Genomic DNA, 17,309 nt, shown 5'->3' on the forward strand with positions numbered 1-17,309 from the left:
AAAAAGGGGGTGCTAGGACATTATTTGCCATTATTTGTTAATTTTACCAATGGAAATGATAAATTTTCCAATGAAACGGGGGTTGCACCCCCTCTAGATCCGCCACTGTAACAATATTCAATTATGCACTTAAAGATTACTTGAACCTCCAAACACCAAGAAATAGAAACATGTGTACTTTTTTTATGCAAAAACACATGAAATTTCTGTTTTGACTGCATCAAAACAGCTTTATGTCAACAAAGTGATACCACATTTTCAGAATTGGTCTAATTGTACATCCGTATTGGACTATCTTATCTAAGTCTGAAAAACAAAAACAAAAACAAAAAAAAAATCCAAAATACTACACACCCCTTGATTGAAATATAGTCAAATATCCGATAAAATATCAAAAAATACCAAGAGAAATGAATACAAATATAACTGTACATTATGGAGGTCATCTGTTGAATGTTGGAAAAGGAAAAATGTATTATCTCATGTAAAACTAAATCCAATACCTCATCATTTCTACTTCGGAGAATTCAAAAATCTGGAAATACACTTACGAAAAAAATATGTTGGAATCCTTAAAACAGTGCACCTAAAATTAGGTGCACTGTTTCGTACACAAAATTGACCCGGATCTGATTTTGTAAAACTATTTAACTTCAAAATAAAAGGTGAAACTTGGTGGAAATATTGATTGTGGGTAGTAGAGAAATCGTACATAAATAGATACAATACTTGTGAAGGTAAAGATGTGTAAAATGCATGCTTTAAGCTATCCGGAAAGATTCAGGTCCTCACCGGATTGGGTTCTCTTACTTGCACAAACTGGCTGTTTTTCAAAATCATAAACAAATTGGCAGAAAAAAGGACACTTTTTATTTGATTTTTACAATACCATGCCAACTGACTTTTTCTGGCAGTTCTTAAGTGCCTGATATTTTAGGAAACCTGTTTTTTGACAATTTATTTTGGGAAGGCACCTGAAATTTGTTATGAAAACTGATGTGTATTTTTATTACCATGGTTACATATTTTCTTATCAAAATAAAATAAAATATTTATCTTTTGTTATGGATCTCCATAATGTAAGGTTTTGAAAAATATATACTTTTTACAGGAAAAAATGTTGGATTTGCTTGTTTAAGTGTCTCAATATGGCTTTATTTCCACAAATTGTCATAAAGTTATCTGCAGTGACCTATCTACATAGTGGAACCTTATGTACCGTAGAAACTGAATCATAATCACCTAACCTAGAGCTACATCATATCAATGCATACGTAACAAAGAAATACATCACAATAATTTACCATAAAACTGTAACACCAAACAACAACGGACTGAATCATAGCAATGCACTCTATAACTGAATTACAATAATGTTCTCATCATGGCAATGATGTACCCTAGCACTGTATCAGAGTAATGTGCCATAGAATTACACAACAAATATATCGCCCCCGGAACTGCATCATAGAAATGTATCCTAGAACTGTACCACATTAATCTACCACTTAACTGCATCACAGAAATGAAATGAAATCTAACACTGCATCACAATTGTGTGCCTTCGAACTGCATCACAACTATCTACTTTTAAACTGCATCATAGTAATGCTTTCCATGGAATGTACTAACAAACAGTTCGTGTGTGTATCCTGTAGTTGTACAAGACACCTGTACATATTACCTTGAACTCATTCAGAGCTTGAATTGACACAGATAAATAACCATGTTTGTAAAACCCTAAAGTTGGATTATCTTCCTTTGCAAGCCTACAACAATATTTATCTTGCTTCATGCATTTTTGGAAATCATCAGAGTAATAACATCAATTCTAATCAAATTTGACCAACGGAATGATATGGTGAAGACCGCGGAAACTTTGTAATAGATAGATAACAAGCGTTGTAATCGAATTTCGTCTTGACAAAAATGTATACAGAATTACTTGAAGCACGGACTTACAACAAAATTGGATAAAATTCTTATCGAGATCCCTCCTTCAAATAATTATACTAATTACATGGTTTGTCGAAATAAGTACATAATTTCTTTTTTTCGAGTGACTCTTGTGGGCTTCATTCCTAGTTTTTTTTTATCTGCCAGGTGTTGGCTTGTAACATTGATAATTGCACTGAGACCTGTCTAAACCGAATCTTATTTTGATTGTGGAATTTGAAAGTGTGCAGTTTGCTCAGGTTCCGAAAGGATTCAAAAAGTGTTTGGTGAAGAGAGGTTTCGGTTTATTCAGTGTTTGGTTTAGACACGTTTCCGGTTATTCAGGATTTTGTTTAGACAAGTTTTCAGTTTATTCAGGATTAGGTGCAGAGAAGTTTTCGATTTATTTAGTGTTGGGTGTAGAGAGGTTTTCGGTTTATTCAGGGTTTAGTGTAGAGAGGTTTTCGGTTTATCCAGGGTTTGGTTTAGACACGTTGCTGGTTATTCAGTGTTTGGTATAGAGAGGTTTCCGGTTATTTAGGGTTTGGTGTAGAGAAGTTTCCGGTATATTCAGTGTTTGGTTTAGAGAGGTTTTCGGTTAATTCAGGTTTGGTTTAGACAGGTTTTCAGTTTATTCAGGATTTGTTGTAGAGAGGTTTTCGGTTTATTCAGGATTTGGTGTAGATATGTCTTCAGTTTATTCAGGGTTTTGTTTAGACAGGTTTTCGGTTTATTCAGGGTTTGGTGAAGAGAGGTTTCGCTGTATGTAGGTGACCAGCGAATACAAACTTCAAACACAGTTGTATTCTACTTTTATAAGCTATTATTTGTTTCCATAATAACGACATCTGCCGAAATCAACATCTTTAAATCACATTTTATTCTGAAGTACTTGAATTTTCGAGATTCCGACAAGAGGTATTATTGCAAATGTGTTTCGTTCAGTTCTAAATATCACAAAAAAAAATCATATTTCCTGATTTATCGTAGAAAATCTGCATTCCTTTCACTTGATAGAAACAGATGAAATTAAGAATTTATTCTTGCACAGAAAATTTCCTACAGTTTCTATATGAATGATCTCCATCTCTGGTTAATGTACCTTTCCTTAAATAAAGTAAGATTAATGCTTTTCTATCGAACTATACAAGCTTCTGGCTACGATATGAAAAATTACCAATTTTGAACTTCACTTAAGCATGAAAGAGTTTGTAGTTATATGCGTCGATTAACTTGTTGGAACTGAAAAACTCCACATACACAACTATGTTCAAGTACTCGTGGGATGTAGGTAAATGAGCCAAAAAAAAAGGTGGCGCAGGGTTAGGATCCCTCTAAAGAGTTGTTGTAGGGTAAATACCCTGTAAAGATGTGTTTTAGGAATAGGGACCCCTCCCCAAGCAGAATTAGTAGGTGTAGGAACCCACTAAAAAGTATTGTAGGTATTGGAACCCCTACGGATGTGTTGTAGGTACAGGAACCACCTAATATAAATATAAATATATATATATATATATATATACAGCATCTCAGAATGTGACAACTTTATTCGCTACACTGCTCCATCGGATCAAATTGATACAGGGAAGATAACGTAAAATTATAGAAGGGACTGAAAAATTCCCAACGATGTTAGAACTGTCAAATTTGCGATGCACATTTTTGGTCGTTCCCTCCGCGGGACTCGAACTCGTACCGCTGTGACATCTATGGCAAGACCGCCCGCACTTAATCCAGCGCCCTAGTCACATTCTGAGACGTTGTATAATACTGATTTGTTGTGACATGCATCATTGATTTGATCCTCTATCCTACATAATAACACCTAGATGAACTGTCTCGTACTACCATAGATCGTGTACTAAGTTACAGCCCTAGATTAATCCTACTAGGAGGAATGACCAGGCCAGCGAAAGCTATATTTTTATATAGCCTAGCTGGCCGAGTGGTCTAGGGCGCTGGATTAAGTGCAGGCGGTGTTGCCATAGATGTCACAGCGGTCGAGTCAAAAATTTGCATCGCAAATTTGACAGTTCTAACATCGTTGGGAATTTTTCAGACCTTTATATATATATATATATATATATATTTGGTAGTTCATATATATATATATATATATATATATATATATATACAACGTCTCAGAATGTGACGACTCTATTCACTACACTGCTCCATCGGATCAAATTGATACAGGGAAGATAACGTAAACTTATAGAAGGGTCTGAAAAATTCCCAACGGTGTTATAACTGTCTGCACTAAGTCCAGCGCCCTAGACCTAGCTAAGCTAAAATATAGCCTAGCTGGCCGAGTGGTCTAGGGCGTTGGACAGTGCAGGCGGTCTTGCCATAGATGTCACAGGAGTTCGAGTCCCGCGGAGGGAACGACAAAAATATGCTTCGCAAATTTGACAGTTCTAACATCGTTGGGAATTTTTCAGATCCTTCTATAAGTTTACGTTATCTTCCCTGTATCAATTTGATCCGATGGAGCAGTGTAGTGAATAGAGTCGTCACATTCTGAGACGTTGTATATATATATATGAGCTCCAAAAGAGGTACTGCAGGTAAAAGAACACCAAAGAGGTATTGTATGAATAGGAACCACTGAGGAGGTGTAGGGTTAGGAACCCCCTTAGGAGGCGTTATAGAAATATGAACCCTCTAAAGAGTGTTGTAGGTATTGAAACCCTTTAGGGAGATATTGTAGGTAGAGTATTTACTTTTGAAAGTTGTTGTTGTTTACTTTTTAAATTATGTTATTATATTTCAAGCATATGCAGTTAAAATCAGGTTTTATTTTTAGTATACAGACATTAAAATATGACACCTAATGACACATTTCTCTCATTAAGAGGGATTAATAATCATTTTGTAGCCAAATTGATTTGTCTTCTGCTACATGTATGTGATTTATCATTTTCTACCATTATGTTCTGTCTTTTTGTCTCTGAATTTAACAGTCATTAATAGAAAACTATGGGATAAATTTAATTAGATGTGAACAATTTAAAGAGTTTAAAATTTGCAATTCAGCCTTGGACTGCATTTGTGAATCTTGTTTAAACTAAATACCATTCAAAAAAATATTTTTTTGTTCGCAAAACCCTTATGATTTCTATTTGTTTGTCGGAGTTTTCGAAAAAGTAAAACAAAAAAAATTAAAAAAACAAAAACAAAAAAAACACCAAAAAATAAACGCAACGTCAGATTTTATTTGAGCTAAGTAAAATTTGTTCTTCGCAATCTGAAGTACCGTTTTGCATTGATACGACAAAACACTCTCATCGTGGGAAACATGAAAATATAGATCAATTACATCAATTAACATCCATCAATTAATTTATATTGAGGAAATGTCATATCTATAATTTCTTCATTATTGAACATGCTTTACTTATTTTCAGTGGTTATGATTAATTTTTTTTGTACAAGTGCAAATCAGTCGCTTTATTTTCAGGTTCATTTCTCAGTTGGATCATTGATATACAAATGAAAAAGTCTATACTACAACGTACTGCTTATATAAGATTAACTGTATAAATGATTATTATGTTGTTTTTTCGACATTAAGTGATAAGCGAACGTTCAATCGACCAATCAGAAGGCGAGGAGAGTCTTCATTCACAACAAAAATGAATGTAAAACTGTTTACGATTAGTTATACTAGGTCACCGGCTATCACCCAGTACGGTAATCACTGCGACGTACTGCAAGATGAAAATTTAACTGATGATAATAAATTAAAAGAAAATGCAGCTGACAGAAAAGAAGTGTGTGTTAGGAATAAAGATGAAGAAAATTCGTACGTAATTTACAAAGGTGATCCAAAACGTAAAATAAGCGAAAGTCAAATGTCGCACACAAATGAATTATTACTGAAAAATGGAGAAATTAAAAAGGATTTAAAAAACGGTGTTATTACTATTGACGAGGGATCTGACAATGTTACGAAAGGAGAAGAGCGAGAGACATGGGGAAAAAAGACGGAATTTTTACTGTCCGTCATCGGTTTTGCTGTGGATTTGGGGAACGTTTGGCGTTTCCCGTACATCTGCTACAGGAATGGGGGAGGTAAGTTTTTTTTCTCATTTTTTGCCTTAGTCAATAAATTCTTTAATGGTTAGTATCTGTATTTTAACTTAAGCATTACATATAGTCGCTCTCATTTCAGTCTACTCTAGAATTTTCCCGCTAATTTATTATTAATACTGATACATGCGTTTATATTATTACATGGGGTCTCTCTTTTACGCGAACTAGATTTCATTTTAGTTAGGGATTACTTAAATGCTACTATAACATTAATACTCAATTGTTTTGAAAGTTGAACTCGTTTTCTCTCATTTAATACCGATATTTACAAGTAATCAAGAAGGACGTACAAAAACTTGAATAACGCTGAACGTTTGCTATTTAACACCAGTAAATCATATTTGTTGTTGAGATATTGAATACCCAAGACCTTTTTTACGACAACTCTACACGTGGTACACATTAACAAACCTGGTTAAACAGGGAAAAAAGATTTATGATATTGGCAATACAAACAACCATATATATAAACGATGCAACATGTGTCCCTACAAATACGATCCATAATGCCTCATATCTGACCCGGTATATTACATTATCTCTCTGAAGAATTTACTATATTACACGGCAATCACTCTTGTGTCATTCAAAGATGATTTGATTGTCATTTTACCAAAGAAATGTTTTTGACATATTAATGATGCAAATAGGTTTATAATATCGGACAGTTTCAATTTCTTTTTGTAATCTTATTTGTCACTGCCTTCAAGATGTATGTTCCTTGTTTGACCTCTTTAATCGTTCCTTAACTAAGCAAAAGTAGTTCATAATTCTTCTCTAGTAAATATATGCTCCATGTACTATAACAACATACATTAAATTGCGTTGAAAACCGACTGATCTTGCTGGAATTAAAATGCTTGTTTTTTTTTTTATCTGATTACTATGTAGCGTTTAGGTTATGAAGCTATAAGAGTATAAGTACTTTAATAAGCTTATAAAATATAAAAAGTTTTTTTTTCTTGACGTGAACGCAGAAAGCGTCATTGTGATCCTGGTACGCAACAACGTTCAACGCTGTCTAATTATAATACACGGCGCTATGTTAATTTACGGCCTCGCCTGCACTTTGCATGCTGATTATTAAGAACATGAAACGGAAAATTCCTATTTTTTCACATCCTATAGATGAAATATATAATTATTACATGTATATCGATCATACATGCATTTATTCATGTTACTGTGCGTCACAACAAAGGCCGAAGGCTATTTGTCTTCTGCATGTTGTGTACGAACAGTAGGCAGACGACATAGTTAATAATAATTAATTATCATAATTTTCCCCATTTGTCCTCACATGTTTAGGCTCACAAGTAGGTGTAATTGTCTATTTCCCTGTTTACATTCTTGTGTCTTGTGGTTTAACATTTAAATGATATTTTTTAAAGTTTTACTTAGAATAGGACTGTCTAGGACCTTTAACGTTATCACAAGTCTTTTATTTGGTGAAGAAATATTCACCTACTTGCTTAATTAGTATCAAGAATTCTAGTATTAGAGAATAGGTTTTAATAACAGATAATAGGTTTTTATGGTGAAGATTTTGACACACCGAAATACTTGTTTGGTTTCGAATCGGAGCACGATGCTGCTTTATTTGTTGATAATGACAAATTAATTGTATATTACACTAGTTAGGAACATTGATACGTGTAATAATCGTGGGGGTGAGAACATATTACTTTGTGATTGTATTGAACAACATTACCAGAGTGTATGATTTGTAGGAAACTGATAAACATTTGAACCTTGATTACAGGTGTTACCTCATAGGTGCTAATTTTTTGTGACAAACCATCGTACGATATTTTGGTAAATATCTATCTCTTGTCACACTGCTGTTCATAAGCGGTCAATACCGAACACACAATGAAAATATCCATCAGATTATAAACCATAGACTTTAAATCAAATATCTACTTCTAAAATGATATTGGTGTTGATGATTTTTGAAAGTGATCTTGTAAATGAGACTGTAAAAAAAGTATTTTGATACTAATTTGTATAATTTGGGATTCTATACCTGTTTCCTATACATGCACGAGGTATCACTTTGTAATCATTTAGTCTTACTAAAAAGTGCAATGTCACTGATAGTGAATTAGGTTAGTATTGAATATCGTTATTATAGAGGAATGAAATTCAGAAAGAAAATCTTTGTCAATTTGTCAGTGAGTTGACGATCGAGGGGGTCTAATTTGTACTATTTAGTGTTGATATCCTGACGTTTAAATTAAAGTTTCAACCAGAAAGTTCTTAAGAAAGCAATAATTCGCACTGTCTCGGTTAGAACAAATGTAGAATACATCAAGCAATTGCTCTATGTTTTAGATACCACAAGAAAAAATATTGACTGTTAATTCGAAATGAATTTGTCTTCCATATTGGTTTGTCTCCTGAGGTATAATTCCATGATAAAGAGCTATTGCAACATGAAAAATATAGGTAATTTTTTTTTCACTTTTTCAAATTTATAAAGAGTTACAGATAGTCATCGAAGAAGTCTCCTAATTTCTCTGCACGAATACATTTTTTATCGTTTCAACAATCAGCGACTTCTGTACGTGATAATAATCAAAGGAAATGGTGAAGAATTAAAACAACCCGCTTCGTAAAGAAGTATTACAGTATTATATATACATGCTCTAGAATTACGAAAAGAGGCAACACATATTTTACTATTCGCATTTTATTTTTGAAGTTATTCAAAAACCGTGAAAATCGATACCTTCTTTTTATACTTCAAATGGGAATACGAGTGCTTCTTTTGTAAAGAAATATGAGTTTCTTGTACTGTGAATGAAGCCATTGTACGGTAATATATCTTTTAATTCAATATAATTGAAAGGTGTTGTTACTCATTTTAACAACAAGTGCCACACATCATTTTCTTTAGTGGTTTGAAAAGTGAACATCATTGTAAAAAAGACAGCCATATACCAATGTTATGTTTATAAAACGAAAATAGAATTGAGATGGTATAGCTTATCTAGTTGTGATGTTTGACCATCAATAGTCATATAAAATTTGATGTTTGTGGAGGAAAATGTGAACTGTTTTTGTTTAATGCATTTGATTCTGTTTACTGCATTATGTATTTACTCGCAAATCGTCTTCGTTTTCAGTTTTCACGTTCAGTATGTACTTATATTTTGTTGTCCCATTATTGATGCTTTGATTGGTTTTTGTCAATATTTGAAATGTTATAATTCTTCAATAATGTACACTATGTAAAGAAACTCCAATACTCTTTTAAGTTAATGCATGTTAGTTATGTGTATATGCCACGTTTATCTTTCATTTGTTTTATAATTAAGATACTCTCTGCTTTAAAAACAAACGTTTGAACAATTTATCTTGACATTACTTTAACAGCATAATAAAAGAAACTTTCCTGGTAATGAAGTTAACATTCGCTTATTAATGTTATACCTTCTTGTTTAGTCTCCTTTCCCATGTTACTCTGTTGTAGGGGTTCCGTAGTTCATCCCTCTAGACAACATACATTTGCCCTCGTTTCTCTTCCTCAATCATGACTGTAATCTGTTATCGCTTTGTATATCTTGGTGGTCTCTTATCAATGAAGATATTTTTCACAAATACTTTGAACAATTTACTGGGGTTTTGTTTTACACAATTTTCAAAACTTATACCCTCTAAATAAAATCTTAAGAATGTACAAATTGTATTGTTTCCTATAATTACCACGGCTTTGGTCAATAATGAATATCAATTTTTCAAAAAAACTACTAAATTTTAAAAGTGTAGATTATTATAGATTTACTTACAGAACTCTATCAAACTAGGTGGTTTCTTTTAAAAAGTGATAAATTGTTTTAGATATACGATAACAAAGCTTAAGAACTTGAGAAGAATCTACGATATCAAATTTTGAAGGATAAATTGTAGTAATTAAAACATCGCAACGTTTTTTTCTTTAACAGACTACAATAAGTCACCTATAAAACACTCATATTTCAAAGTTTTATGACCGATACAAGTTTGAATATTCCACTGTGAGTTCCACTACGGAATGTAGTGAATGCTTTGTAGTAATTGGTCAAATTATCATAACTGTTACTATTATCAAGTTTTCAGTTGTTTAAGTTGGTTTAGTTGGGTAAAAATATTGAATGCCTCAAATCCTTTGTAGTTGGTGAATGAATCATGATCAGACGCCTTGCATAAACCTTTAAGTTAGTATAATAACTTTATTTGAAATGTGTATTCTTTATAAGGTCAACTGGACGAATGACTGAGTTTGTCCAGTTAGAAGCTTGAGATGCTAATCGGAGCCGTCGGTCAAAACCAGTACTATAACGTCTAAAAGTGACGATCTTAATGATTTGATCAGAATTTATTTTATGTTTTGAAAATTATTTATTGCGCCTTTTTTGCTTTGTTTTGAGCGCACAATATTTTGTTTGAGCTCGCAAAACATTTTTTCTTTACATGCCCTTATAAGGTCTCCGTAACATCCTGAAAATGCATTAAAATATGTCAACTGTATACAACTCATAATAAAATCCTTAATTCAAACAAACAATTATATACGAAGCAATTAGTCGGACTGGATGTATTTCCTAGGTTTACATTGCAAAAAGTCTGGTAGAGTAAAATTCTGTTTATGTATTCAATACTATTCGCTGCCTTTTTAATGAATATATAATCAGTTTAGAGATATTTTAATTCTGCAAAATTAACTCTGACAAACGGGTGAATATATTACTGGGAATTAAAAGAAAAATCATACATTTTTGTTGGGAATAGACCATCTGGTAATTCAGTCACATTTTTAAACATTTGAATTTGTGTTACCGTAATTTTGAAGAATGCCAAACATAAAGAGGGGTGGAAAGGGATCCGAGTTAAGCATTGGACTTTCATTGTGTAAATAATGAAATATATCGGATAGGTACGGTAGCTGTGTAACTGTACCAGGAAACAAAGACCTGTTTAATTATGTCAATGGAAACTCTTTATTAAGGGAAGATGCAAAATAATAAAAACATTTTGACCCTTCATGGGTTTTACTTACTTGCAATTCCATTAACTGAGTAAATATAATAATAATAATAATTTAAATATCGATTGAGGGGTTTAGTTCGATATTTTGAACACTGGTTTTAACATAAATTGGATGTTACATCTGCTGGTTTTCGGCTAGTCCGTTGCTTATGTCTTAAGATTTTTTATCATGTGTAATCGACGATGGTAATCTTATCAAAATCAGACCTAATAGTGACTGAATGGAACAATTGATAAGGCAGACAATACATGTACAATACCCGTCTTCGGTTGGTATGTAGTTCATAAAACACTTCTAGATTGTATGAAATGGATAGCGAAACATTACATTATAATAAAATAAAACGTCCATTTTTCATGTCAACTCTTGCCAGGTGTCTTGGAATTATAAAGAAACTGTAATTTTACATGCGTACTATTGCAGATATACTCATGTTTCGATATTGTATCAAAAGGCATAAAGAGAATATAGTTTGTTTTTTTTTAAATTGTAGATAAAATTGCAACAATTTCATTGAAATTTAATTTTGTAACAATGATCTACTGCAGTCTCTTGAATTTGTTGCAATTTTGATTTTCTCTACCGTGGAAAAACATCAGCTTAATTGTCATGACATATATTACTAGGAAAACCTCAGATAATATATCTTATCTTTGTTTGAAATGTGATCATTTTATTTTTTAGAAAGTAGTGTTGAGTATCGCCATACTCCATTACTGGACTTCCGATGTTGTTTTACAGTAAACAGTATCACTTTGTAAAGTACTTTTTGCGAGAACTTTTTTTTCTAATTTCTTGAATAAAGTAAGTCAGAACTACAGATCAACAGAAACAACCAAGTACACGATTTATGTCTAGTTGAGTAAAATGAGTAAAGATTCCATCTTTTGAAGAGTCTCAAATGATTCCATTTCATTTTAAAACTGAGTCTGATTAGACTGTGCGATACGAAAGCTCGGAAATTTTACTATTTCTTTTTAAATAATAGTAAATTCTGCTACAGTGTTTAGAAACAAAACACCATAACTGTGTAGCTGTCTTTTGATAATTTGTTTCATAAAATTACTCTGCTGCTTTATTTTGAAATACTGCACTCAATTTTCAAAATTATTATGTGAATTTTTTTAAGTTGAGTGATTTATTGATGGAAAAATCCAAGATTATTCACAGTTTGTTTGAAAAACTCAAAAGCCGTAAAATTTTGATAGAAAAATCTAAATAGTTAACTGACAGTCTGTATAATATCTTTCCAAGTTTGACATTTTATTATAAAAATTATCTTTACTCAGAAAACTTTGCACTTAAAACTGAACTTAACTGTTTGATTCTTGCAAAGAAGAAAGTGTGTTTTCCTTCAGAATTCTTACATTTTGATAACAGTTTGATTAGTTATGATGTAATTCTTCTAAATAAAAGATTTCTGTGTGAGATAAAGTTATTTACATAATTCAAAAATCGAATACGATTCACCAATAGATAGATGTTAATTCTAAAATACGACATTATCTATAGTTATAATTGTTAAAATTGTGATGGAAGCGTTTCCCTACCTGGTATGATGAGAAAGATAGTTTTGATGCATTACTAGGTCAATACGCCCTGCGCAGGTCGGGGTGTTAAAAGAATAGGCCTGCAGCAGCGCTAAGCTTGTCGTAAAATGCGTCTAAATAGTGTTCAGAAACCTAGCCGGGGGCTAGGCGCTCTGCCCACAGCAACTGGAATGTGTGTCCCAGGTGGTGGAATGGGGTACCCCTGGCATGTTACATGCTGGGGTTGTCAGGCTATAATACGGAAAACCTGACTTCAAACCATAGTGGTGCACCGTGTTGGGAAAGATGTCACGTTCCTCGCAAGTTAAAGAACCCTGCTGTGGTATTCGATAGGAGTGGGAACCTTTGTGCTCCGCCACAGGAGGCTAAATTGCCCGACCCTGCCCATCACTCCCTTTTTCTAGTGGCAATCAAAATTTGTCGATCCTATTATCCTTGCGTCTCATCCCTTTTTTCATGTTATCATCATTTCATGTTCATTTTATCATCCTTTTAATGTTCATCGTCTGAATATAGCTGAAATATTGCTGCTCGGACGTTAAACCCCAACAAACAAACAAACAAACTAGGTCGATACAAAGTCCGATTCATTTTAAGGTCAGGTCTGCTAGATGATGAAATGTCAATCTCCTCTTCAGATGTACAATCAATATTTGAAAGCTCTGCCAAACTTATTAATATCCATAGGACCTTTATGCTAATTAGTAGAGTATAACGAAAAGAGCTTTTTAAAAAAGTACTGTTTTGTGTAAGAATCAGGCAACGGGTGGCACATCATTATTCTCAATTTGTTGGTTTTTTTTGCATTAAATATAATCAATACATATAGAAAACTTCCAATAAGCTATTTAAATTTATCCTGAAGTATCTGTAACATAGATACTGTTTGACTTATTAAACAGAAAAAAAGTTTGGGAAAAACTTTCCGCCATTTTTCCATAATGTTTCTCAATTAAATTTGACCTATCAGTATCTTAAAAAAAGGCAAGTTTTACAAACATCGTAATTGTTTTATCTTGACATTATGAGGTATAAATACTTTGATAATGCATTAAGATTTCTGTGCTTTTTTGTTCATATGCCACACCTTATACACATTTTGCCTGATTGATATACAGAACAGTACTTAATAACGGAACGGATTGATACGTGAATAAGTGAGGTCTAACGATAAAATTGCTGAAAACGCGTAAGCATATTTTCTACTACTTCCATTCCGACTGAAAGCGAAGTAGTAGTGATGACACATAGATAAACAAAAACGAAGTTGAATATATGTATGTCTTGATCGTGGACGTAATCAGAGGATACAAGTGTAGTGTAGGCAACAACCACGACTGTATCCGGAGGCACACAAATAAATTCTATTTCTGTTCTAACGATGGTTTGGTATTTAACAAAGTGATATAACATTCAGGAATGATAGACATGTAATTGCATACTCCCCCGTAACATGGAAATAGTTGATTGTTTTAATATTTTCTGTGAATCTGATTTGATTCGATTTGTCTAAGTGTGTCTTAACAATTGGCATTAAGATGAATTGACATTCTCTTCAGAAATCTTTCGATTAACTTCTGCATATTGGCAATAAAGACCTTTCCTTAGTAATAAGCAAAGGAGTATGATTAACTTTTCTCTAACATCTAATATAACGTCTGCCTTTTCGAAATTTGCCTGTTAGATGTCAAGGGAATTAACACATTAAAAGAAAACTTTATCATCAGACGACTGCCTTTGTAGAGCGGATAGGCAAAGGTCGTATCTCCGACCAGTCAATTCGAACGAGTATGAAATTTGTAGCTACTTCTCCTACCTATAGCGCGAAATGTCTATTAAAAAGTGATGGCTGGTTGGCCTGCAGTCATTACCAGTTAAAGATGAGTTTTTCTGTTGACCATGAGCTACCGTGTTAAAAAAGGGACTTAAATTAGTGTCGGCCTTTTAGATCTAGGGTTAGCCTAATTAATCAAATATGCATTAACAAGCTAAGTAACTTACAAGACTGTCGCACACTAACTCACTCACTAAATCAATCTATCAATTTATTGCATTATGAATGTTTGTTAAGATTCGCCGCTTTATACAACTTAGTGCTAATGCTTTCCCATATAATGTAGTGTGTACATAGGTGAACTAATATGAGTTGATCAAATATAGATTTCAAAGATTGACTTGCCGTGTTCAATCCATGTGAAACTTGCATTAAAGTGAATTACGCGCGAAATTTTCACAAGAAATTCATGTTTAGTGAATTTCACGTGAAAGCAACATTTCAATTGAAGTTCATGTGAATTTCATGTGAATCCTCTCTAATTTCACAACAACAACATTTGTATATGATATATGTAGCTCTTATTTGTGTTGTTACTGGTTTTTTTTCTCTATTTTCAGGCGCTTTTTTAATTCCATATTTCATCATGTTGATATTTCTTGGACTACCTCTTTTTTATATGGAACTTGCACTAGGTCAGTTCCAGAGATGTGGAGCAATATCAATATGGAACAGAATTTGTCCGCTGTTCACAGGTAAAACTTAAATAATTGATTAATTAAATAATAATAGTCGGCCAACAAGACTTATTATTAAGTTCGCCTGAATGTCTTAAGTCAAGATTAATAATGACAAAAACAATATCGAAGGTTGTACTCCATGAGAAAAAAAAACTTGTAGCATGAAACATGTGTACTTTAGTGTAATCTAGAATTGGTTTTCAAGTTCGGTATGAACATACATAATGGGAGCTTGAAAAACCGATTTTCAAACTTGTCTCTTTCCTTTACACTTAGGCCAACATGTTTCTCGAATTCAAAAATGTTACTTAAATATCCTTTTTGAAAGTTTTCAGTGAAGTTCACATTTGAAAATCTAATTGCACAGGACACCTCGAAAGGTTAATGATGATAGATGAATTGTAATTTTTATGGATTTGGATTTTCCAATTGAAATATCATACGAGAAAACAACGACCTTTTACGAACACTTTTTATGCAGTTAAAAAACAGGTCTCCGAGACCGACTTTGCCACTGTGAAGTCTTGATGTAGTAATTGTTGAGTGTGGTATTATTGTTGCCCAACATTGCCACTGTGAAGTTTTAACGTGGTCATTGTTGAGTGTGGTATTATTGTTGCCCGACACTGCCACTGTGAAGTCTTAACGTAGTCATTGTTGAGTGTGGTATTATTGTTGCCCGACTTTGTCACTGTGAAGTGTTAACGTGGTCATTGTTGAGTGTGGTATTATTGTTGCCCGACATTGCCACTGTGAAGTGTTAACGTGGTCATTGTTGAGTGTGGTATTATTGTTGCCCGACATTGCCACTGTGAAGTCTGAACGTGGTCATTGTTGAGTGTGGTATTGTTGTTGCCCGACATTGCCACTGTGAAGTCTTAATATGGTCATTGTTGAGTGTGGTATTATTGTTGAGTGTGGTATCATTGTTGCCCGACATTGCCACTGTGAAGTGTTAACGTGGTCATTGTTGAGTGTGGTATTATTGTTGCCCGACATTGCCACTGTGAAGTCTTAACGTGATCATTGTTGAGTGTGGTATTATTGTTGCCCGACATTGCCACTGTGAAGTCTTAACGTGGTCATTGTTGAGTGTGGTATTATTGTTGCCCGACATTAACACACAGCTAGAGTAGTTGTACATTTTAGTTAAAACCCTGACTTTTGATATGAACTATATATATCACTTACAATCGATCACTCCCTTCTTGTTTTTGCACAAATGATGGCCTATAAAGTCGTACTGATTATCGTTTTGCACAAATGCAGTTGATAATATTCTCGAGAAGTATTTATTTGTTTATGCTAATTTGTGAATGCAGTATATAGGAAAAATAGTATTGTAAAAAAATCAAGCAAAGCATTTTTCATTGTGAAGCAAGGCTCAGTAATGATGACTTCATGAACCTAAAACTACATAAATATATATTCGCACTGGTGCAATGAAAACAAATTCCATGTGCGCTCATGTTTGTTTGCTTTCTGTGGTATCCAATAAAATCTGATAGAGATATCATTTCTTCTTTTTTGTCCTGATAATTTTTTAAATTCATTTTTAGTTTTGAAAATAATTGAAGTACAACGCAACATTTAAAATACTGACACAGAATTGTCATTTAGTTAGGTACTTTCACCATCCTGGCATATCGTCTACCCCCGGTATGACACAGCATTGTTATTTAATTTAGTACTTTCACCATCCTGGCCTATCTTCTTCCCCCGATCTGACACAAAATTGTTATTTAATTTAGTACTTTCACCATCCTGGGATATCTTCTTCCCCCGATCTGACACAGAATTGACAAACCCAGATCGCGACACAACACAAAATAAGCATGAATCATGAATAATTGTTGTCTCAACCCGACGAAGAATTAAAATGTTTTCCCGGCCTAACAGAATTACCATTCTTTTCTTTAAATACAAAAATAATATAAGATGAAACATTCCTGTATGATGAAAAACTGAAGAAAATGTTGTTAAGACAAACCATACCATATTTACCATGATATTTGTCACATGAAGTCCGGTTGTTTACGATATTATATAGACAAGTAAGTGAAATGACAATGTTTAAATTTTGTCCGAGATTTCTTGTATCCACCTCAAAATTTGAAACACCAAATATTGATGATTATAGAATAACAAATTGGATGATAAAGATTAATTAAGGGAACTAAGGT

The 17,309-nt window shown here is 33.2% G+C and overlaps 1 protein-coding gene across 2 annotated transcripts in view; it reads left to right on the plus strand.

The window, feature by feature from the left end:
- LOC148606836 (sodium-dependent serotonin transporter-like) overlaps positions 1–17,309 on the plus strand; it is a 35,315-nt gene that overhangs the window by 3,216 nt on the left and 14,790 nt on the right. For both annotated transcript variants that reach the window (XM_088547132.1, XM_088547134.1), the window contains exons 2-3: positions 5,396–6,009; positions 15,007–15,141. In XM_088547132.1, the coding sequence (XP_088403258.1) occupies positions 5,571–6,009; positions 15,007–15,141 (574 nt within the window). In that variant the 5' untranslated portion in view covers positions 5,396–5,570. The remainder of the gene's footprint in view (positions 1–5,395; positions 6,010–15,006; positions 15,142–17,309) is intronic.

The sequence above is a fragment of the Perna viridis genome, chromosome 9, assembly GCF_037379345.1.
Source record: "Perna viridis isolate PV_CMFRI_1.1 ecotype Kerala chromosome 9, ASM3737934v1, whole genome shotgun sequence".
Taxonomy (NCBI): Eukaryota; Metazoa; Mollusca; class Bivalvia; order Mytilida; family Mytilidae; genus Perna; species Perna viridis.